Genomic DNA, 24,874 nt, shown 5'->3' with positions numbered 1-24,874 from the left:
GTAATTGGTATAGAATTTAATGGAGCAAAGAACTAATTATGGAATTGCAAGCATTTTAGGCAACCTACTGATGAACGGTTACGGCAATTAGATATTTTCAGTATTGCTATTACGTTCATGGTCTGTTCCCGTAGAATTGATTACAGTGCTCAAATATAGCTGGTTTGGACTCTTAAATCTGAAGAAAATCTAAAGTGAATTGTAAAGTGAATTGTCCTTTAGGCTATATTGGCGTTGATTTAGCCATGAAAAGTACATTCGTTTTGGTATTTTATGGGGCAAATCAGTCACCCGCGTCATCGCTTCTGCATGCACTGCATGTCATTTATTAGTCCTTGTAGGAGGGCTATTTTTAATAATTAAGACCCAAAACAGCACTTGCACAGCATGTCGTTTTAGACATAATGGAGCTTATTTAGTCGTTTATAGGCCACAAAATGTGGGCTAATTTTCTTCCTTTCTGGAGGCATCAAACGGCTCAAAAAGGGCAGATCTGGCCATCCAAAAGCACCATTTCAACCCTTTTAAAATCAAAACAACCCGCCATTTTTCCAAAATAGCCCTTCTGTATATTCGTTTCGACCACCTTAAACAGGGCTTTTTCTGCTCTGTTTACCAGGGTCAGAACAACCCTGTTCCAAATGGGCTAAATAAGCCCCCAAAATAGTACTTTATTTAACTCACCGAAAAGGCCTCATTTTTGGGCTAAGATAGATCTTTCCTACCTATAGTGTACATAAATAGCGACAAAATGGAAAAAAAAGTCAATGATACTGCCTCTCTCACGATCAGCTGGCTAGCACTAACGTGATTTCCACGGTCCTTGTTTACTTCTTATGTAAGGAATGTTCCAGAGAACACTTGACGGCTTTAAGGCGGTTTCTAAGTAATTATGTTTTAGAGCTATATCAAAAATACAATAGTATTTGAACTGGTTCAGTGATTTTTGTCATTATAAATACAGACGAGTGTGCAATAACTATTCAGAACCACATAAGAAGTTTAAAGGTGTGGTGAAGCTTACAGTTGGAATAACATATCAGTTCAAAATTTCACAAGGTAAGCCAGGGCTGGGTTTTTTTAAAAGTAGTGGTCAGAGCTCCACAAAACACTTTGTTAACTTTAACCTTAACTGTCCACCTTGCGTCGATTCAATCCAATCAAAATTCGGTTCGTCTAGCTTTGATTTATCTCGGCTGTGTCAGTCATTCGCGAAAGCAAAAAATGTTCCTAAATGTTCTTCTTTTCAGTAGAATATCATGGCTTCTGTACAATATGTGGTACGCAGTCGCTTAACTAAAAAAAAACTTAACCGCCTTGCTGAAAGTCCAGTCTATTAGTCTTGCCTTCAAAAGTAGATCAATTTCCATGTTTTTATAAAATATTCACAGAGAGCGTCAATACCGTACCGGGCGAGTACACTCGTTTTGTTTGGCATTTCCCTCGTGTACGTATCCCACTTCATGTCACAGAATAGGAGTTTCCATTCGAGTACAGTAATAAGCCCGGTGTGAGCCCGCGTTGTTGAACCAACGATCGCCATTCCGTTGGCAGTAAAAGAGGCCACATACCAATTAAAGCTAACATGACTTATTGAAAAATACACTTAGTTTTTGTTCTTTAATCGATTACTTGAGCAGAGTCCTTGGCCTTCCAATATAAAATATCTGATATTGTTATATTAGGATGATATTCGGCAGTCTTCGGAAAACTTTGAATGATCTTCGGAAATCTTCGATGGACATCAAATTGTCTTCTGGTGAACTTTGGCCATCATTGAAATACCTCGGATGACGTACAGAAACGGCATTGTTCGAGTGTTTTTAGTTATATTGAAACTTTGCACTTATGTCACCCTTCTAAATGCTGTCACACTTTACAGGGAAGGCCTACCCTTATCTTAGCCTAATTTTTTTTACGTGTTTTGATCCCCATGGACCACTTTGGAGGTATGAATTTGCTTGTAAGTTTGAGGTTTAACATTCGCCACTCCATCTTAACTTCAAGGGGTTTTTAAATGAATTGTTAAGTCATCTTTATGATCTTCTGAATGTTTTCGTACAATGAAATAGGCCAGGTAGGGCGATGCGCGATCGATAAACATGTCTCGTCGCTTTGCATACCTCGGGGATTCTGGTGAGATCTAGCAGTCTCCACAAGAAACTATATCGCTTGTCTTTCTTCGCCATAACACCCTGGGAAACACTGATCTCTTTCAGATCAGCTACAAAGACGACAGGGCGACAATATTGAGTTCAACCTTTTGGGCAGCAATTTCATCTTCCAATTGGGCTGTTCCACTTTCAGTTAAGCGACATTCGCTTCTCTTAACCCCCCTCCTCCCCTCCCCCCAACAAAAAAACGTACTGCTTCGAGTCGGACTGGAATCCTTTTTCACAACTGAACTTTTTTTGCAATATCGTTACGTATTTTAATTTAGTCTTTTTCTCAACAGACGTTTTTGAAGTGTACATTGTTCGTGTTAGCATGGCAGTTTCCAACTGGTTGTCCCCAGTATTGCTCATGGGATTCCCAGCCTTGATGTTAGGAAGAACTTCACAAGGTGAGGACTCTGTAAACTTTATAGTAAAATGCCAGATTCCACACATTAAGATTCCGCCGGGAGAGAGAAACAGATTTCAGAAACATCGCATCATTATATTCTTAGAGAATAACCTTTGCCACTCCTTTAAAGAAATATCCCTTCATGCGAAGTACTGATAATTTCTAGAGGTGAATATACGAATTGGAATCTGACATTCTGATATTTTTGTTTAAACAAAGTAAACTTATGTTCTCGACATTTGCTCTAAGAGCATACTCAGAGCTTAATATCCTTGCACCGGCTACAACTTTCACAAGACGCTACCTGTGTCACACTAGTAATGCTTTTTTGAATGTTCTTTGCCAGCATATTGATCCATATTCGATCGATGAATTTAATATACTTGCTCTGCCCAAGGAAAGCTTGGCTTCAGGCACAAATTCCACCTTCCATTTATTGAAATGCAGTTAATTTTGTAGATCTGCTGCAAATGCTTGAGTAGAGCACTCGATTAAACCCTAAAAACTCACCGGTGAATTACTTACATAAGACTGACCCGCCAATTTAGTTGAGGAGCCGTGAGACCCGGCTGTGAAAAAGGCTTGGGACTGGTGAGAAAGACGAGAAATCTGAAATCTGTAAATGGAACACGAATTTCCATTGGGAAGTTTCCACCGGGAAAACGGGACTACCTTTTCAGGTTGTCCGTTTATTTCGAAACGGAACGAACCGAAAAGACGTGCTCCATTTACATCCCACCCGGAATTTCCGGAAAGTTTTTGTAAATGGTAAACACCCATTGTTAACTATCCGGAGTTTAATCAATAATCAGATCATTAACAAATTCACAGTTAGTTTAAGGTTTAGAGAGCTAGTAAAGCACACCTGTATTCAAGTTCATACATATTCAGTCGTAATTCCTTAGATAATGTAAGTTACCCTTAGTCCAGTCCATGGCCTACCCCTTTCCGCCACAGGCGGAAGAAAGCGGGAAAAGAGAGAGACCAGGATAACTTGAATGCCCATGCTTCATTACTTCATAACGTTTCCTTTCCCTGACCTTTTCAAAAATTATACATCAAGTAAGGCTTCATTAAAAATTTCGTCAAACAAAATTGCTTTGGGAGATAGCTGCGTGTTGCCATAAATTATTAAATCCTTTAGAACTTTTTAAGTGAGAAGCTATATGTTTCATTCAATGTTAGCAGTAAAGCAGCGCCCTGGATCCATGAAAGCTGATTTGAGATTTGTTTGCTTTATATTTAGGCGTATGTCCAAACAACTGGATTTACTTACAAGGTTCCTGTTACAGATCCTTTTTACATAACTTTACCTGGAATCAGGCAAAATTAAACTGTGAAGCACGCGGATCCAACCTTGTCGTGATAAATTCTCAAGCTGAACAACAAGCAATTGGGGAAAACTTTAATTTCAGTTCCTCCATTCATATTGGTTTGTACAGGGATCCTCAAGACTTTTCTCGATGGCTGTGGGTTGACGGATCACGCCCAAGCTACACTAACTGGGATCAAGGAGAACCTAGCAATACTGGCGTTTGGGGAGGGACGGCTGGAACAATGTATCATTCCCCACCATATGCATGGGCCGTTGCGCAACGTTACTTTCAGCCGTCCATTTGTGAAACCGACTGTAAGTCAGAACACATTATGTTTTGCATGCTATATTGACTGTTGAATTGACAGAAAATAATTTTATAACCCGCTGTTCACATTCTTGAAAATTTCCTGCTTCATCCCCTTTTAACCTGAGGATGCTACGTTTTTAGCAATTTGTTAAGGTATAACGTTCTCAATTTTCTAACGTTTACTCTTCCTAAATTTTGATTATCGAGATGGTTTTATTAACTTTTATCTTGATGATCGCCAGCTGAGTTGAACAGTGAAAAGTACCGAGCAGTACTATTTTATACTTCTACACATCCCTGATGACCGATAAATTGTTAGATAGCCTCTCTACTCTTTCTTCTATTCACTGTTTATTACTATTTTTAAATAGTAAATTACTGTTTATTACTATTTTTAAAATTGTACTTTAAAAAGTACAAGAGGTTAAGGTAAAACTGTGCGACCCAAATAGTTAAATTACGCTTAAAATATGAATAACTTTATGGGAGAGGTTATTTAGCTGGGAGGAGGGGGGTAGGCTTAGGGACAGATATTTATGTTTTAGAGGGGTGGGATCAAAAATCCTGAGAAAAATTGTTTGCAAGAGCAAAAACGCTCAAATAAATTGTTTGCAGACACGAAAAGGGGAAAACAAAAATTTCGCAGACAGTAGATAGTCAGCTATTTATACATCACGATGTATAGTTTGATTTGCGTGAGTAAATTTATTCCTATTTATTAAAGTGCCAGATAAAAACACAACTGGTTTGATTTGGTAAAGATGATTTCCTTTTAAAAAGATGATTTTTTAGAAAAACACTTAAAGTTTAATCTAAAACTTTGGGACCCAAATAGTTATATTACACTTAAAATATGTCAAACATATCAAAATTTTCCGACTCGTATACACAGATCCGAAGACCTGTGTGCTTTTTACAAAATGTAAAATTCAGTTTGTTTTTATGTATGTGTACAGGTATCCTCGCTTGTATAATTTAAAAATTCCATGCTGAGGTGTGCGCTAGTCATGTGCACACAAAACACGTAGGAGCGAATAATCGAGAATAAAATAGTCCTACAACGTACTCAAGTAGTTCTCAGAGGTAAAAAATTAAACAATTTTCTTTATTAAAAAGTCAAGTATGATGGTTTATGGGAGTATCGTTCACAGGAACAGGGCTTAACTTTTGTTTTAACAACTAACCAAGGCCACAGGCTGGACACCCAAAAAAATTGTCTGCAGGAAGATGCAGCCCGAAAAAAAAATTGTTTGCACAGAGAACGACACACAAAAAAAATTATTTGTCTTGAAAAAAATGGATCCCCTCTCCTAAAAAATAATGATCCGTCTCTTATAATTTGACTTTTTGCGCATGTATACAGCTTTCATTAAGTTGCATCAAAAATGCCCGGGGGAGGGGAGCAGGGGGGAAGAAACTAGGCTTTTTGGGGACAACAGCAACAAAGCGGTGCTTGAATTTGGAGCGTTCACAAAAACCCAGAAACGGTTGCTAAGGTTAACATTTCTTGTGCTGGAGTATTAATGCTACACCCAGAAGCTTTATCCTATATTGCTAAAGACTGAAATCACTTGGAAACTGTCACTGCGTAAAGACGGCGACTTTAGCTTAAAATTTGGTAAAAGCCAAGTATTGAAGCTGTAGAAGCCAAAATTTCTGTTTCGCCTCCTACGTTATTTTGCATGCATCCAGTTCCTTGTTAAAAGAAAACAATAGAGTCCATTTTTAAAGAGTGTCGATCAAATCGTTTAACCACAGTGCATTTCATGTTTTCCCCTCAACAGGGTCTAAATGTAGTTTCTTGTGACCTCATTTCCAAACAATGTTTTTATGCCGCTTATACTCTTCCCAAGACAGAAAACCACTGAAAACTCTATACAAATATTTGTAAGCCCATTTAAAGGTGCTGAATTGTATTGAGAATCACAAAGAGAATCAGGCATTATTTTCGTATTCAGTTATTGACGAGTGTGCAGTGTCAAATGGAGGGAATTGCAGTCACAAGTGTGTTAATACTGCAGAAGGCTACAAATGTGAATGTCCAGACCCAGGACTGGTGTTATCAATGGATAACAAGACATGTCAAGGTAAGAACCGACGTACTTTTTTTTTTCTAAGTGCCCCACTTTTTTCTTCTCACTATCCAGCTTTCAGTACGCAAATACCGTGAAAGTTCCGCCAAGCTTTTTACGTCAGTTAATGACAGATTTTAAAAGTATTGCCTGTCTTTATTGTGGTAAGATCAAATTCAAAGAAAAAACGGTTTGCAGATGATCCTGACCGAAAAGTTTCTTTTCCCATGTCACAATGAATGAAGATGCTGTGACACGTCGCACAAAACAAGGACAAATATCACGTGACTTCTTTGCAAGCGTTAGTGCTTTCATAAAATTGACTTTTATAGAGTCCTATCAGATATCTGGATAAGTTTTATTTTTTCATTGAATACGTTTCTATGAATAGGTTGTGTAGTAATTTCCGCCTCGTTCTCATGTTAAACTCTGCATGACCTGTACTAACTCACAAAAACATAGCTATATCTCAAAACGTGTACCACAATTTGAAACCACAAACTACCTAGCGTGAAAGAGGAGGTTTTAATCTATTGAAATCCGTGTTCAAACCGTTTCAGTACTCTTGGTTCATTTTTAGCCTCTGGCTCCCGGACTAGATAATAAAACACCAAACTGCTGGTGAAGGGTAATCAACATCACACGTTTCATTCTTCACGCCAAAATCGGCAGCAATATACAAACCAAATAGCCCAAAGTTTTGATCTTCGCTTGCACTGTATATTGAGTCGTGGAAACCATTAAGAAAATCTTTCTTCCAGACACTGACGAGTGTGCCGTTTCAAATGGAGGCTGCAGTCATAATTGTGTCAATACCTTTGGGGGCTACAAATGTGAATGTCCAGACCACTGGACATTGACGTCACTGGATAACAAAGCATGCGAAGGTAAGTACAGAACCATGAATACTGTAATAGCACAGGAAAACGATAATTACTAGCTTACTGTTTTACGTCATTGGTGTGACCCACCAGTGTTGAAAATCGTGCTACATTCTTTTGTCTTTCAAGTATTTCTTGTTGTCGTGATTGCTATAGCTTCCATTTTGCGGGAAAAGATGGCCTTCTGACGCAACTTCGAGAAACCGCTGACTATAACGTGAATTTATCGTGTTGCAAGTTGTCAGAGCATAGTTATTCGGTCCCAGATCTCCTTTCTACCTCCCCCCCCCCCCCCCCCCCCAACGACGAGTTGCAAATTGTGAGATTTCGTCGTTTCTTTAAATTTGTGTGTACGTGGTCGCATATTTTTCGCATTTCTTTAGCTTCAGGTGTTGATGTCCAGTGCAACAGTGACAATATGACCATCGTCATTTCCAAGTCCCTCCTCCGTGGTATTGATGGTGAACATCTTCGGCTCCTGGACACCACATGCAAAGCTGAAGAAACCAGCGCTCACTTTTCCCTAACGACACCGCTGACCGGCTGTAATACAACACGCAGGCACTCACCTACCGCTGTCGTTTACTCCAACACAGTGTTGGAAATCTCTGTGTCTGGTAACGTAACAAGGGTGCGTGAAATAGAGATACAGTTCAGCTGTTCTTATTCCAAGTATGGGGTGGTATCATCATTTGCGTGGGAGGCAAGTAACAGAAAACTTGTCATCAGCGATGAAGGCAAAGGAAACTTTACACTCTCTCTGAATATGTTTCCTAACGAGAGCTTCTTGAATTCTTACACCATGAATGATTTCCCGGTTGCTGTAGAGCTGCGCGCTCTTCTGTTCATTGAGGTATCAGTGACATCAAGTGACAAGCAGCTGTCAATCGTAGCAGATCGATGTTATGCCACGCCTACAAGGGATCGTAAAAATCCTTTGAAGTACGAGTTTATCACAAAAAGGTAAAGAACTGAATTTATGTTGTTGAGCGGTTATTAACTTGTACAGTGGAACCCCGATATAACGATCCTCGATATAACGATATTCCCGATATAACGATGAATTTCTATGTCCCAGCAAAAGTTACAGTAAAATGTATTGGACGGAACCCCGATTTAACGATCTTCGATATAACGATATTCCCGATATAACGATGAGAATCTAGTGGACCGAACGTAAAATCCTCCCGATATAACGATATTATCAGTACACAGTCACATGTTATTTGCAAAACATCGAATTTATTTTTGATTTAATGCAGTAACATTACGGTAATCGAGTCATCTCTAACGTTTCTTAAAACAGCTTTGTACGATGATATTCTTATCAAAATTATTCTCTTTATCCTCCTCTAATATGCAGTAAAAAGTACTTGTTAGGTTTACCCCGATGTAACGATATTTTCGATTAATTTACGGCCATATCGTTATATCGGGAGTTTCGATATAACGATATTATTTTACTGCTCCCTTGGCATATCGTTGTATCGGGGTTCCACTGTAATTGCAATAGGTGGTTTTTACTGTCACGCTGCTCTCACGCCGCAAAAAATAAAACCAAAACTATTGAGTCCAAAAAATCAAGAATATTACAGATTATAATCATTTCATCGGGCATTGTGGCGTATTTTGCGGGCTAAAATGGAGAATTCAGCGGGCTAAAATATATTTTAGCCCGCTGCCGTGGACCAATCAGAAACAAGAAAAAAACGAAGCCAGCCAATCAGAACTGAAAACCATTCAACTGTTCGCGCCGTTTTCTTACTGGCTGGCACAAGCTGGCACATTTTCAAGCTTCGTTTGATTTGAGTCGAGACGCTTCAAAACTGTTTTTGAGCTTCATAACGACAAAATTTTTGAAGGACTGAACGGGAAAGCAAATTTTCAGTCTTCTCAGCTAGATGAAGAGGAATTACAGAAAGTCAAAGAAGAATCCAGGCGGCGAAAAGAATGTAAGTTTGTCTTCGTCGAGCGAAACTTGCTCAGTTGAATTTCAGGCATATTCCAAACTGCCAGTTCAGTTAAAGCACAATTAATTTTAACACTTCTAAATGACGACTATTTCTTTGCTGCCGATAGAATTTTGTAATTTCCTTTTCAAGCAAAGATTGTTTTGAGTAATTTTGCGGTTTTCTGCCGAGTTTTGTAAACTTTTAAACCTAGTTTTTAATCAGAAATAAACGCCGACTCGCAACGGCAGTGTTCACGATATCTCTTACTGTTTTTGATTTCTTAACTTAATGCCCTCTGAAATGATTATAATAGTAATAGAGTTGATGTTCTTGGGCGTAAATATGTTTTTGGCCCTTCTCAGAGCTCATTTTAGCCCTCGCCTGCGGCTCGGGCTAAAATGAGCCTGAGTCGGGCCAAAAACATATTTACGCCCAAGAACATCAACTCTATTGTTATATTGTAGAAAATTACTATATAAACTACTTGTCCAAGTCTCAGGTCTGTAAGGCATTCCGTGCTCGAGTTATCCGTCACAGTATGGAAACGCCATGTTGGTGCCCAACTGCTTGGGCACCAACATGGCGGCCGAAAATCAATGAAACATTTGGAATTTACTTGTGCGCATGCTACAAAAAGCGGTCTGATCACCCTCATGGACAGATTGTTTAAAAAAACACAGGATAAGGTATTTTTTAACTATACGTGACACCTTCTGGCGGCCATCTTTGATGTCGTGTGGCGTAAAACTCCAAAATTCAACTGAATGCTCTATCTTAAAGACGGTGGATACTATCGAGCTAAAAACCTTCAACAAGATATATATTAAGGACGTCTTATAGTTAGTTTTTGGAACCCTTTTGATATCCAATCAAAATGCGAGAAGTGACGAAGGCGAAGTCGATAGTTGTTGGAGAGCGAACATGGAACTTGACTGCTCCGCCTGGCACAGTTCTTGCATTTTGATGGCCAGTGAAAGGGAATGTCATCAGAATATAGTTAAAATAAAGATGTCAAAAAGTTGTCAAAAATTAAGAGTTGTAGTGGCAGCTGTACAGTGCATAGCACTGCAATGTAGGAATCTTGGAAATATTCTTTAACTAAACACGTCTGTTTACACAGATGGGAATAAATCCTGAAATTGTTTTCTCTTAGATGCCCAAGCGACTTAACTGTGGAGTACCATTCTGCGCCTTCAGTCAGTGCACAGCGGTTTAGCCTGGAAGCCTTCAGGTTCATTTCTGACCATCCGTTTGTGTTCGTTCACTGTCACGTGATTGTATGCAACGCAACCGACCCAGACTCCCAGTGTGTAAAGAACTGTCAATCAAGTGGCCTAGCGAGGCGTTCAGTGGATGATCACGTGAATGACGTGTACTCTTTGGTCCAGGGCCCACTCTATCTGGTCCAAGAGAAACAACCCCCAAAAAAAAAAGAAAGAAAAAAAAGAGGAAAAGACTGTGATTAAAGCTGTATTCGGGTGGTATAACCTTTTGCTGTCGTGCGCAGATGCTAAAGTAACTTACTCCCTGGGATTTATTCATTTAAGGGTAAATAGGAACAAACTACGTGATGTGTAAAACACATAAGTCGGTCTGTGTAGCTAGTTAAAATCTGTTTACATGCTATAGCGAACGGTATTTTCTGGCGTATTTCTCGGAAGGAGATAAATACGGAAAATACGACGCAAGTTACGTTATTGCAATTGTTAACATTTTTGGCAGCAATGCCTTGACTTTGAAGTCTCAAGCTTCACAAAAACGTTAACTGGATTTAATTACGTCCACCTACCCACGTTAATGTTTTAACTGATTTACACCTCAGAGCAGCTTGAGAGCGAACGTTTTACGGTCATGGTTTCAGTATAAGTAGTAATAGGTGTGGTGCTGGGAGCTTGGTGCTGTTTAAAATGAGATCAATAAAATGTTCAATTGCATTTAAATGCAATGGAAAAACATCTGTGTTTTTATGACTTGTGTGCGCGAACTTTCTTGAGACACATTGCACGCTGTCTGCAGGTCTTACTATAACCTCGTTCCCAGGGTCTCTCTCCCCCCGCCTACCAAGTTGGTCTTACAAGTCGAATCATGTTCTTACATACATGGATGTTCCCGTGGCGTCTAGCCTACAAAAAAAAAAACGTTTATATAAAAAAATTGCAAAATCATTTTTGTGATGGTAATGTTTAAGAGATCACTATGACGGCTTCGAAACATAATAGTATTTAAACTGGTTCAGTGACTTTTTTCATTATAAATTCAGACTAGTGTGCAATAACTATTCAGAACCACACAGGAAGTTTAAAGGTGCGACGAAGCTTACAGTTGGAATAGCATATCTGTTCTTTCCCAAGGTAAGCAAGAAGTGGGTTATAAATCAGTGGTCGCAGCTAAACAGACATTTTGTTGACTTTAACGTTAATTGTCCACCTTGCGTCGATTCAACTCAGTCAAAATTTGGTTCGTTTAGCTTTGATTTGTCTCGGCTGCTGTCTATCAGTCGTGAAAGCAAAAAATGTTCCCACATGTTCTTCTTTTTAGTAGAATATACATTCAGTACAATATGTGTTACACAGTTACTAGACTAGAAAAGAACTTTACAGCCTTCCGGAAAAGTCCAGTCTTTCATCTTGCCCAACAAAGTATATCATATTTCCGTGTTTCTAAAATATTCACGGAAAAGCGTCATTACCGTACCGTGCGAATAAACTCGTTTTGTTTGGCGTGTCCCTCACTGAATAGGAGTTTTTATTCGAGTAGAGTAATAAGCCCGGTGCTGAGCCTGGCGGTGTTGAACCATTGTTCGCCATTCCGTTGGCAGTAAAAACGGTCAGGTACCATTTGAAGCTAAGATGACTTCACATATCTGCGCGTATAGTGGATACAAGTCGCACTACATTTCTGGGATTTTATTGTCATTTAGAGGCATTCTTACAAAGCGCTCGCGTTTATGTTAGCCCACCAGCTATTGCAATCACCGTTGTTTGTGTAAGATCGTTAAAGGAAAGTTTGCTTCAGTTTGCTTCTGTAAATGAGATGAAGCTGATATGCTTGAACGCTGTGGGATGCGATGCAAAACTTTAATGTTTATGGTATTTCTTTCTACAACATTTTACAGAATTAACAAGTAAATTTGATCCTTGAAGAGTAGCAACAAATGGGTATGCTGCTAGTAATTCTATAGCGTTTCCTTAAGACTGGAGATTAGTATCGCTGTCAATTTTTTCCTTCTTCTTATTTTTTTTTTCACTGATAGGCAATTAGCTGGACACGCTGTATGATTAACTTACACAATTAGCATAGAATTTATTTTTCAATGTTATTGTTACAATACAAATTTTAATTAACACTCCACAGCGGGGCTTTTCAATACTATTTGTCTAGTGTTGCAGAAAATAGGATTATAAAACAACAAATTACAATACAATTATGATAAGATAGATTGAGATATAATTACAAAATGATCATTGTTGACGTCCCTCTTTCAAGGGAAATGTGACTTTGGCTAAGTTGTGTTATTAGGACTATGACAAAATTGAGAAACAATCGATTAGACTTTTTTTTTCCTTTTTTACAATTATCTTCCCTCTGTGGTTTCCACGGTCTTGTCTAGTAAATATGAAAGACATGTTCAGTGCAAGCGAGAATTATGCTCATGACAGCGCTTTAGTGACAAAGGCTTCTGTTATGTCTAGGAGTTATCCGCAAGACATAAAAAATTTTCGCAAATAGCATTAACACAGCGGCTTATTTAGAAATCCAGGAACTATTAACACGCCATCAACAACTGTTCACACATTTTGTGAAATTCACTAGATTGTTCGTGAAATCCACTGAATTAACTCCGAGGCAAATTATTTTGGTAGAATTTGGTACATTTTACGCTGAAAAGGAAAGCAAGGACGTGCAATATCATACTCAAGAACGGAGCCAATTTTAATTCGTTCGTAAGACAGGGCTCAGAAGTTTTTCAGTTGCGGTCAGGCAGTACAGATTTAGCGTGGCGCCCAGAAGTAAGGAGGCGGTTATTAATTACTGGGGGGGGGGGGGGGGGGGGGAGGGCCGGTACATTTTTGAAGAAGAGGGCTCAAAAACTGTGACTCTCTCCCAAATTGGAGCCCAAAAATTTGCAACCCGCCTCAAATCTAAGACCAAAAATATTGTGACCCCCCCCCCCCCCTCCCACCGTCCTTTGAATGAGCACATAAAATAATAAACACAGCAAGGTGTAAACCATTGAAATTTGTTCACTAGTTCTTAGGGTAGGGTCTCAAGTATAGGGTGGTGGCTTTAACGGTTAACGGTTAAAATTTTGGCTTTTTTGCAGCTAACGGTTAATTTATTCCATAACGGTTAACATTAGTTAAAAGTTAATTTTCATTGTTTTGCAAAAGTTAAAAACTAATTAATCGGGCGTGGCCGATTTATAGTTTACCCTTTGGTCGTCCTAGACGATAGTCTCCTGTCGGCTAAAAACGACGGGGATAGCCTGGGCCAATCGGTTTCATTTCAGTTTTGACAGTAAATCGTTGTAGGAACACTGCGTCGACTTTTGGGCTAATCTGCAATCTGGTTCTCTTCTTTGCTTCGGCGGGAGGACAGAGAGAAAAGCTTAAGGGGTAAAGTACTAATAATCACCATTGTGAAACTGTAGTTGCTTTGACAAGTTGAAGCTATTTTTGTAAATAAAAGGGGTAACGTCATTCATGTCACGCCATGTTTTTGTGGGAAACTTTGAAACTAGACGCTTTACTGGTTTCTACAAATAGCATTGTGATCTGGCGGTACATTTTTTTGAGGCGGACTCCACTTTAAAACTATTTTTTATATATTTAGCAAGAAGTGTGTCGATTTTCATTTCCGCACAGTTGGGCGTTAAAGTCGCCTGTCACAAAGAGTAGAATGTTTGCACAACATGTGTTGGATATTTTAGATTTGACTAGTGACGTTAGTAAGACACTTCTCAAGACGTCAGCAAAACATTGGCGATGTACAGTATTGGTGTGAACTTGAATGGAATTTTTTACGAGATCAGTAAAGCTATTGAATGAAAAGATGACTTCAAAATGAAAGCTTCGAATAATTATAATTAAATTAAATACCACTGATTGAATTTTAGAAGAGAAATTCAGGAAGTGACATCTGTGTTCAAAATAGGAATTTTTGTACAACTTAAAGTTCCGAAAAAAAAAGACCACATGTTTTGTAAAAATCACAGACAAACATGATCAGGAAAACAAAACAGGCCAATGTGTTTTATTCACGAAAATACAACTTTCTTAAGAAAGAGTTTGTAAACAAGACAATGGAATCGAATTACATTTCACACGAAATTTGCATACATTTGAACTTGCAAAAAAGAAGTATCTCTGCCGAGACATAATAGCGAGACCTTGCATTTATAATTATTGTATTCTGATCTGATTGTTATTTTTTATGCATTAACTATTTGAAAGTGGTTCTCATTGATGAAAACAAAACGGTTTTTCATTCACTGCTTGAAGTATTTATAGACGTGAAAACATTCGCTTAATCAAATTACATTCTGCACGAAATATTTTGTATCCATTTGTCCCGAAACTTTAAGGAAATTGAAATCTTTGTTGGACAGTACTGCATAAAAGTAGTTCATAGAATTGAATAATAAGATAAGAACCATATTGATAAAGGAAATTTTAAAACTTTATTTTGGCTCATTTTGACGAAATTCAGGATTTTCAAAGACTGCCAGTAAACGGCTGTATCTTGTCTGTCTCTAACGATTTTGCTACAGTTTCGAACGAGCTAATTTTTCAACATGATATCATGGTAGCGGACAGAAGTCGGTTCGTTCTGAATTTTTCAATACGGTATACAAGTTACAGGTCAATATACAGACCCTCTGTACAGTAAAAAACGTTTGGGAACAAACTATTGTGAACTTATTTTCTATGTTGATCAGTAAAAATCCTTAGTACGACATGGGGTTTGTTATCAAGTTCGTTAGTACGTTAATACTGCAAGGTGTATAACCTCAGAGAATTATTTTCAAGTGTGTTTTGTTTTATTAGCGGTTTATACTCTAAGGTCTTGGTATGGGAGATCAAAATTAAGGCAAATTTCTGTTATTATCTGATTGCTTGGCACAGATTAGTACGATACTGAATTGGTTAGGAAATGTAAACAAACATTAAATTGAATGAGAGTAGAAAGGGAGGGACAGGTGGGGGTGAAAGGCCAAGGAGATGGAAAGGGAGGGAGAATTAAAATCCATGCTTGGTTATATCACGCAACCTTTGACTTCTGTTGTTTTCTCACAAGAACAAAACTTAAGGTGGGGTTCTACCTGAATTTGAATGGAACTTTAAGAGATTTAAAGAAGGGATTGAAGAAAAGAATGGAAACACCACCAAACAGTTGACCCCCTCGCAAGAGCACTCCGGGTTGTCAGGAGACTGTTTGGTGTCCGTCCACCAATTTTTAACTTCAAATTCAAATTTTAAAATCACATAAAATCTCCAATATTTCTTATTTGTCTAAATTTTACTAATCCTTTGAGAAAATTTATCGCCTCCCAGACATCCCCCAAAATCGCCCCAAAATTAACAAAATACTGCAAAACAAAGATATATGGGATAAGTAAAGCTTTCTTTGGATTTCTTGAAACGCGGCTGAAATGGTTTTCAGTATTTTCCAGCTCTTATACTTTGGGACAGTACTACTATTCTTCATCAATTGCTATTACAGTAATGGTATGAAACAAATACCTAATCATTGGTCAACAAGTTGTGATTATTTTCTTGACAATAGTAGTTACCTGATAAAGAGTTGTAGTACTGTTCCATCAAAGTGTAAGGGCTGGAAAATACCGAAATGCGTCATCCACCTAAAGCGTTGGAAAAATGGTCTTCAGGTAAAACCCCGCCTTTATTAAGTATTGCGAAAAGTCTGCACTTGCTAAGTGTTAAAAATTTATATTTTGTAGTCGTCTAGTTCAATCGTTTATTTGTATTGTGCGAAATATATTTATAAATTGAGACCATTATGTCATTAAGTAATAATGCAATCTTGAAAACATTTCAGATTTTCATTATTAAATAGAAACACGAAAATTAAAAATTTGGGAAAACAAGTCTGTCAAAGTGACGTTGCCATGGTGATTTTAAGTTACTGGCACAATAACTAATCCTACCAAATTATTGCGAGATAAGTTTTAGATAAATTCGCAAAGTTTGGCAGCGTTTGGTTGTATCTTAAAAAAGTTATAAGCGTCCAAAGTCAGCGCGGGCCTCAAAAGCCCCCCCCCGAATAAGTTTAAGTGACTGTTTTTCCAGTGATTTTTACTGTACTGTACCCTGCCTTTGAAGTCAAAACAGATAGCTAATTATTAAGCGCCCGATTTTAAGCTTCTCAAGCTTCTCAAGCTTCTTGTTCCATTATGGTCTCAGGGCCATTCTGGGACGATGAAGTGAACTAGTTTGGTTTATTTATAATTACGGACCGTTTTTTTACGGCTACATGTTTTACATACGGCTAACGGTTAACCCCATTTGGATCCTCTTAGGGAAGTTGTGTGCCCTCAAGAGGGGTCTGGGGGAATGCTCCCCCCCAAAAATTTCAATTTTAACCCTCTTAGATAACTTTTCTGCGATTCTGAGTGGCAATATGATGGCGCTTTCAGAAAAGCTACTTAGATTCCTGTTTTAACTCTTTCAAGTGTTTGAGCTATTCAAAGCAGGTAAAACAGAAACAATAGCAAAATAGTGTGTTTCTAAGGCGATTATTTCTTAACTTGTCATGATACAAATAGATATGATCAAAATGGGATGTTTGAATCAAAATAATATCATGCAAGAAATAATCGTTTCAGTGTGAGATTGCAACTGATTAAGCGAGTCCCACGCTCAATGTGTTATAATATGTGCATGTATATGCATTCCCTTGAGACGCTACTTAGCTATTTAGTATGCTGTTATATTAGTTCGTTGTCAGTTACAACGTAGATTTAAAGTAAACACTTGTTCGTTTACTCGTGTTGATCCTTGTGTTATTACATGGTGGCAGCGTGTGTGTAACTCTATTCATCGTTGACAACGTTAACCGTCTGCGATGCCAGGAGGTGAAGGAGAATCCGCTTCAAGCGCCGAGCAACTGCCGCGGCTCAGCCCACCTCACGCGCCGATGTTTCATCTTCACCGCTCAACCTCTCTGTTAAAAAAGTGGAGAAATCGCGAAAACTGGAAACTTTGGAAGGAAAAAAAAATATTATTTCTAGTGATCGGGCCAGCAGTCGTGTTCTGCGGGTTTGGCTTATCAAAATTCACTTACGCCGAAACCGAGAACCGGATGATTGGCGCGTGGTGATGGGAAAAGTAGAGAAGCACTGTATTGGAGAGGTCAATGGATCTATGAAGGTACTGCTTTAACAAGCGAGACAAGATCCCAACCGAGTCGGTGGATAGTTTTGTCGCCGAGTTGAAGACGTTGGCCAAGACGTGAATTTTTGTGATTGTTTGCGGGACAGTTGTCCGCGATCGAATTGTGCTTGGAATCAAAACGAGCAAACTACAAGAAGCTGCTGAGGTAGAGATCTTACCCTGAATCGGTGTATTGACTATGTCGCAGCGAGGTTACGGAGTGCAGATGAATCTCTTTCGGAACAGTAGACAAATCTGCTCAAGTCAAAGAGCCTTCGTTCCGACGCCGGATGGACGGTCGGGAAAGAAAATTTCGTGCAAGTTTTGTGGCTACGATCATGCTCCAGAAAGAAGAAGTGTCCTGCCTGGGGCAAGATGTGTAGCGTTGCAAGAAAAAGAACATTTTGCTAAAGCGTGCAAGGATCCCGCGGTTTACGCTATTGAGAGCGATGAAGACTTGGAAGAATTAGTGTTGTGAGAGTTCAAGCTATGAAGGATAAAGCCGTGTTTGCTGAAATGCTTGTCCAGCAGAAACCCGTTAATTTCAGTTGACTGTGGAGCTAGTGCTAACATTTTGCCATACAAACATGTTGGAGGTGTGGATCTCGCTCCTTGTTCCCAATCCCTTGTTATGTGGAATGGCACCAGGGTCAAGCCGATGGGGACGTGTGCTCTGCTAGTTGTGAATCCTCGGAACAGTACAAAGTACAAAGTGAGGTTCTTGGTCGTCAAGGAAAATCTAACTCCACTTCTGGGTTTAAATGCTACTGAGAAAATGGGTTTACTGACAGTGCACAAGGAAAACTTTGTTAGTGTTGTGGAGAATTTGGAAGATGATCTGGTAGTCAAATATGCAGATGTGTTTGACAATGGCCTTGGAAAGCTTCCTGGCAAGGTTCATCTACAAGTAGACCCAGCTTGTCAACCAGTAATTCTGCCTGCCAGAAAAGTGCCCGTCTCAGTCCGGGAGAAGTTCAAGGTTGAACTTCAAAGGTTGCAGGACCTGAAGGTCATCGCCCCTGTCGATGAGCCAACTGAATGGGTCAGCCAGTTTGTCGTCGCTGTCAAGAAGTCCGGTGATTTACGGGTCTGCATCGATCCTAAGCCGCTGAATGCAGCCCTCAAGAGAGAAAGATACCAGATTCCCGTGATCGACGACATGCTGCCCGATTTGGCAGGTGCTCGTGTGTTCACCAAAGTTGATCTCGCGTCTGCTTTTTGGCAATTGGAGCTTGACGATGAGTCTAGCCAGTTAACAACTTTTGCCACTCCTCATGGGAGGTACCGCTGGCTTCGTTTGCCGTTTGGTCTGTGTGTATCGAGCGAGATATTTCAGAAACATTTACACAAGAATTGCTGGGCCTGCCAGGTGTGAAGTGCATTGCTGATGATGTACTTATTTATGGAACGGATGATGCTGATCATGACAGCAACCTGGAGAGTTTCATGAAGAGGTGTCAGGTGAAGGGCATAAAACTCAACCGCGCGAAGTTGGATTACAAGTGCAAAGAAGTTCCCTTCCATGGGCATCTTTTGACAGCAGAAGGCCTGAAGCCAGATCCTCAGAAAGTTAAGGCGATTACTGAAATGCCACGGCCTGAGAAGCCAGACGATGTGTCGCGTCTAAATGGTATGGCCAATTACCTCAGCCGTTTCCTACCAAATTTGTCTGACGTGATGAAGCCGCTGCGTGACCTAACACATAAGGATGTAGAGTGGTGCTGGTCCGACACGCAAGAACGGGCTTGGTGTGAAGTCAAGAAACTCATTGCATCTGCCCCTGTGCTATCCTACTACAAGCCAGACGAGCCGCTAGAGGTGCAATGTGACAGCAGTTTGGCTGGTCTTGGCGCAGCCCTAATGCAAGGCGGTCATCCCATTGCCTATGCGAGCCGAGCGTTAACGGAAACAGAGTCTCGTTACGCACAAATTGAGAAAGAAATGCTTGCGATTGTGTACGCTGTGGAGAAGTTCAACGACTACACCTTTGGTAGAAAAACAGTGGTTTTCAGTGATCACAACCATTGGAATCGATTCTAAAGAAGCCTTTGCATCGTGCCCCAAAGCGTTTGCAGGCATGATCATTCGCCTTCAGAAGTACGACTTGGAGGTGAAGTATGAGAAGGGCAACAAGATGTTCTTAGCCGACACCCTTTCAAGAGCATTCCTTCCAGCCGGTGAGCATGACGAGCAAGAGTTTGAAACCATCAATATATCAAGTATCTCCCGGTGTCGGAAGAAAGGCTCCTGCAGATTCAGCGAGACACTGAAGCGGACGAATCTCTTCAAGTATTGAAGGGTGTTATTCAGAAAGGCTGGCCAGAGCAAAAGAGTGAAGTGCCCAGTGTTATCTCCCCTTACTTCAACATGCGTGATGAAATGTCTATCCAAGATGGCCTCATCTTTAGGGGAGAGCGAGTTGTGGTTCCGCGAGCTTCTAGAGCGAGTTATTGAAGCGAATTCACAGCTCACATCTTGGGGTCAATGGCTGTTTAAACAGAGCGCGCGAGTGTTTGTATTGGCCTGGGATGACGGCTGATATAAAGAACTATGTGTCAACTTGCGAGGCATGTCGGGAGTATGAGCGCGGTCAACCCAAGGAAACAATGATGTCCCCTGAGACGCCTAACCGTCCCTGGCAACGAGTTGCAGCCGATTTATTTGAGCTCGAAGGAAAAACTTACTTAGTAACCTCGGATTACTACAGCGATTTCTTTCAGTTGGATCATTTGAGGTCTCCATCGTCGACCTCTGTCATCAGGAAGTTAAAGGCTCATTTTGCGCGGCACGGCATTCCTGAGCAACTGGTGACTGATAACGGCTCACAATTTACGTCGCGTGATTTTCTCAGGTTCGCGAAGGAATGGGACTTTGAACATCTCACGAGCAGCCCATACCACAGTCAGGGTAACGGTAAAGCAGAGAGTGCAGTAAAAGAGGCTAAGAAGATTCTTAGAAAGTGTAAAGTGGGTGGAACGGATGCTTTTCTTGCTTTGCTTGATCATCGCAACACCCCACCTGCCGGTGTCCAAGTGAGTCCTACACAGCGCCTTTTCAACAGAAGGACTAGGAGTCTGCTACCAATGACGGCCAGTTTGCTTGCACCACAGGCTATCCCAGATAATGAGCAATGCAAGGCCAAGCTCGAACAGCGCAAGCAGCGACAGGCCAGGTATTACAACAGAGGGGCTGTCGATCTGGAGCCTTTGAAAAGAGGAGAAACCGTGAGGCTGAGACCTTTCCACCTGGGCAAGCGGGAGTGGTCAAAAGGAGTGGTCCGAAATCGGCTGGGCGAGAGATCGTATGAGGTAGAGACGCCGCACAGCACTGTTCGCCGCAACCGTGTTCACTTACGAAAGACAAACGAGCCATCACCGCCACTTTCAGATGATTTGCCTGTTGAGTTACCTGCTTCCCCGGAGCCACAGTCGGATAGGTCGCAGAATGCCGTTCCCGTAGAAGCTGCTCCGCCTGCGTCAAGTTCAGGCAATGCGTCTCCGGTTCAGCCGGAAGGTTCCCCGACTGTTGCAGAGTCTCCCAAGCCAGTGCTAAGGCGATCCGAGCGCCAACGACGGCCACCTAGGCACTTGGATGACTATGTGCTTACAAAGCCATAAACTGTTTTTTTGCCAGACTGTTCTAGATATTTCTAACGCGTGAACTTTAGGCTCGAGTACTTATCTCTAGAATGCGTGCTTAATTCATATTATGTATTTGTCAGCTCGTACGTTTGTTAGTTGTTTAGAGCAAAGCTTATGTTGTTTTTTCTTTCTTTTTTCATTTATAAAAGGGAGGGTGTTATAATATGTGCATGTATATGCATTCCCTTGAGACGCTACTTAGCTATTTAGTATGCTGTTATATTAGTTCGTTGTCAGTTACAACGTAGATTTAAAGTAAACACTTGTTCGTTTACTCGTGTTGATCCTTGTGTTATTACACAATGCACGAGGCTTGAGAAGCCTGAACCAAACAGCTGTTGATCCTTAACACAAACAAGGCTAGGGGGGTCTGGGGGCATGGTCCCCCGGGAAGGAAATCCTGGTTCCGGATTGATAGTGCGCGTGCGCCGGATATTGTGGTGAAACGAACAAGTTTTCAACAGCCAATTAGATTCAGACGCCTTTGTGGCGGGCTTTCAGAATATATAGCCCAGAGGTCCGATCCCTGGCACAGACCAGAAGGATCGCGGACTCTGGGGACGAGATTGGAGTACGTGCTACTCCCAAAGGAACGCTATTGTCTTGCTGTTGTTCTATTTTAATAAAAGGGCTGCATATACATTATGCAGTGTAGAGCCGTGTAGAAATATTTTCAAACAATTTTACCTGTGCTTTTAAAGGAAATTAAAAATGGAATCAAATATTACTTTAAATCAACTCAGAGATTCAGAAAGCACATAAAAATATAAATCAAGAAATAAGATGTCCCCAATGGACAGTGACAATAAATGATAAAACGACGTTTACGATCGCAGGGGACAGATTCCGCTCATTGGTATGCATTTATGAAAAGTATATGCACGAAGTGCGACGACTGATACCGAAAATGCGCGAAATATTTATGAATATTTATGTTTCTGCATCAATTATTCGATTTTGAGCAGCAGTTTCACCCTTCAATTGGGCTTTTGACGTGAAAGATTGCTTTTCTTTTAGTTTAATACCCCACCCACCCAATAACGTACTCCTTCGAGACTAAAATCCTTTTCACAACTGAACATTTTCCACAGTATAGTCATGATTTAAATTTCTTTTTTCAACAGACGTTTTTGGAGTGTTAGCATGTCAGTTTCCAACTGGTTGTCCCCAGTATTCCTGGTGGGATTCTCAGTCTTGATATTAAGAAGTACTCCCCAAGGTGAGCACGTTGGACTCTGTAAACTCAGTAAAATGCCGGATTTCTCGTCTAATTTATTTATTTATTTGTTTATTTATTTATTTTTTATCTATTTATTTATCTATTTATTTATTTATCTATTCAGATTTCCCAAACAATAAATATTTACAATAAAAAAATATACAATCAAAACTGTTGGGAGGATAACGGCAGGGGGAAACCTAATTCCCATGTAAAACTGATATCCGTAGTTGAGCTAAAACTTATCAATTGAATTAACTAATGACGAAAAAAAATGAAATTAAGATTAAGCAAAAACAATATACTAAGACAAAAGAATATTAATATATATGCATATATGCTAATTCATTGAATGGCTTAATGGATTTTTCTTATTTTAAATAAACTAAATGCAAAATTCGTGGCAAAAAAATTCTTGTTTTCCTCCCAAACTCTCCCTTTCCCTGACCTTCTCGGCAAATTTCACAGCAAGAAAGGCTTCACTGATGCAATGGCAATTCAACTCCTTTCATTTATTTCCAATAATAAAAGTTCATACTTTAAAGTGCTTCATACGAAATTACGTTGTTATAAATTGCTTAATATTTTGAACTTTTATACATAAGAAGCTATGTATTTGATTTTATGCTAGCATTAAAGCAGCGCCCTAGATCCATGAAAACTGATTTGACATTTCTTTGCTTTAGGCGTATGTCCAGACAACTGGATTCACTTTAAAGGGTCCTGTTACAAGTTCTTCTCCAACAAGGTAAACTGGATTGCAGCAAAATCCACCTGTGAAGCACTCGGATCCAAACTTGTGTCGATAAATTCACGAGCTGAACAACAAGCAATCGGGGCAAATGTTACTAACAATTCCTTGACAGTATGGATTGGTTTGTACAGGGATCCTCAAGCCCATTGCAGTTGGCTGTGGGTTGACGGATCACGTCCAAAATACACGAACTGGTATCCTGACGAACCTAACGATCTTGTGAGAGAGGGGTGTGGAGAAATGTATCCTCAATCACATGCGTGGAAGTGGAACGATCTGTCATGTTATTTGCATCACCCGTTCATTTGTGAAACCGATGGTAAGTCAGAACATGTAATGTTTTCAATGCTATGTCGACTGTTCAATTGACAGAAGATCCTTTTTTAACCCGTGTGTTGTGCACATATTTGAAAACTTTCTGCTTCACAAACTTTTAACGTGAGTAAGCTGCGATTTAGTAATTTGCTAAAATATAACTTTTTTTCATTTTTCTTCCCTTTTTTGTCCCTCAATAATGATTATCTAGATGACCTTATTAACATTTATCTTGGTAATTGTCTACTGAGTAAAAAACTGATAAGTATCGAGCAAAACTGCTTCATACTACTTTACATCTCTGATGTCCGAAATGTTGTAAGATAGTCTCCCTCCTCCTCTATTCATTGTTTTTTTACTATTTAAAGTACAATTTCCTTTGAAGACGTTTATAACGTTATATGGGAGAGGGGATTTTTCTTGGAGGGGCAAAGGTAAAGTCTGCATTCAAGCCTAGTGACCCATCAGGCGAGCTTATCCCAGTTTTATTAACCTGGCGTTTTGTAAGATATAATATTTCCTTCCTTCTAGCCTGTGATTGTCATCTGAAAGGAACAGTAAATCGATCTTCTGTGTGTCAAGGAGTAAGTACATACAATTAGTGGCACATTAAATAAAATGACTGGGTTATAAGATCAATCAGTTGATCAAAGTACTTTAAGCTTGTTTAAAGGTAAAGATTCTTTACCTCTTTAAACTGCAAAACTAAAAAAGAAACAATTCATTGACTTAAAAAATCATTAGCTCTTAAGAGTCAACCTAAGATAACACTAAGAGACATCCTCCATCTTTTATGGGGAGAAGTCAATGGTGGCATCAGTGGTGGATCCAGGGGAGGGTACGGAAGTTCCGGACTCTCCACCCCCCCCCCCCCCCCCCCCCATCAGACCTGACACTTGCTTCACACTGAATTCGAAATATCGTGCATCGACAGTGATAAAACAGATTGGAAGGCAGGCACGAATCTCGCCCACGTGTATAAGTCATGTTCATAATTTTTATCTTACGAGTATATCTTTGAGAGACCTTAACCCCTTTGGTATGATATTAGGCGAGGTTCTTTGAATATTTTTTGAGCAATGGTTGTCGTTGTATCAAATGCTAGTTTTTCATGCGTGGTATTGTGTTACCAAAGGCAGATTCTCCTGGGCAGATTTTTTCCTTTTTTTTGGTTTTGGTTGGTGTGGCTGCTTTCTGTTAATTTTCAAAATAAACTTCCCCGAGAGTTCTTTCGCCTAGACTTCCTGGGTTACCTCTCTCGATAAGTTTGATTGGAGTTGCTTAATTTTTCCCTGAAATACTGTTTTAGAGGAGTTTGTTCTGGGCTGTCTTAAGGCCTCCCCTTTGATGCAACCTTTCTTGACTCCTTGTGGGTGACATGTAGAGTAATGAGTGTACTGAAATGTTTTAGTGGGTTTTTTGTGAGTGCATATGTCAAGCACTCGTTCCTATATAAA

At 39.9% G+C, this 24,874-nt stretch overlaps 1 protein-coding gene and 1 pseudogene across 2 annotated transcripts in view; both read left to right on the top strand.

The window, feature by feature from the left end:
* LOC144660583 (uncharacterized) overlaps positions 1-24,874 on the top strand; it is a 98,495-nt pseudogene that overhangs the window by 23,997 nt on the left and 49,624 nt on the right. The window lies entirely within an intron of this gene.
* On the top strand, positions 1,934-10,510 carry LOC144661014 (ZP domain-containing protein-like; the record flags this gene model as incomplete). The annotated part of the gene is made up of 6 exons (XM_078521732.1): positions 1,934-1,949; positions 2,456-2,563; positions 3,812-4,195; positions 6,149-6,277; positions 7,527-8,106; positions 10,249-10,510. Coding segments are annotated over exons 1-6 (1,479 nt in total), but the record flags the coding sequence as incomplete, so codon positions are not given.

The sequence above is a fragment of the Oculina patagonica genome, chromosome 7 (genome assembly GCF_052425735.1).
Source record: "Oculina patagonica isolate OP01 chromosome 7, crgOcupat, whole genome shotgun sequence".
Taxonomy (NCBI): Eukaryota; Metazoa; Cnidaria; class Anthozoa; order Scleractinia; family Oculinidae; genus Oculina; species Oculina patagonica.
This window is presented reverse-complemented; position numbering and strand designations above follow the sequence as displayed.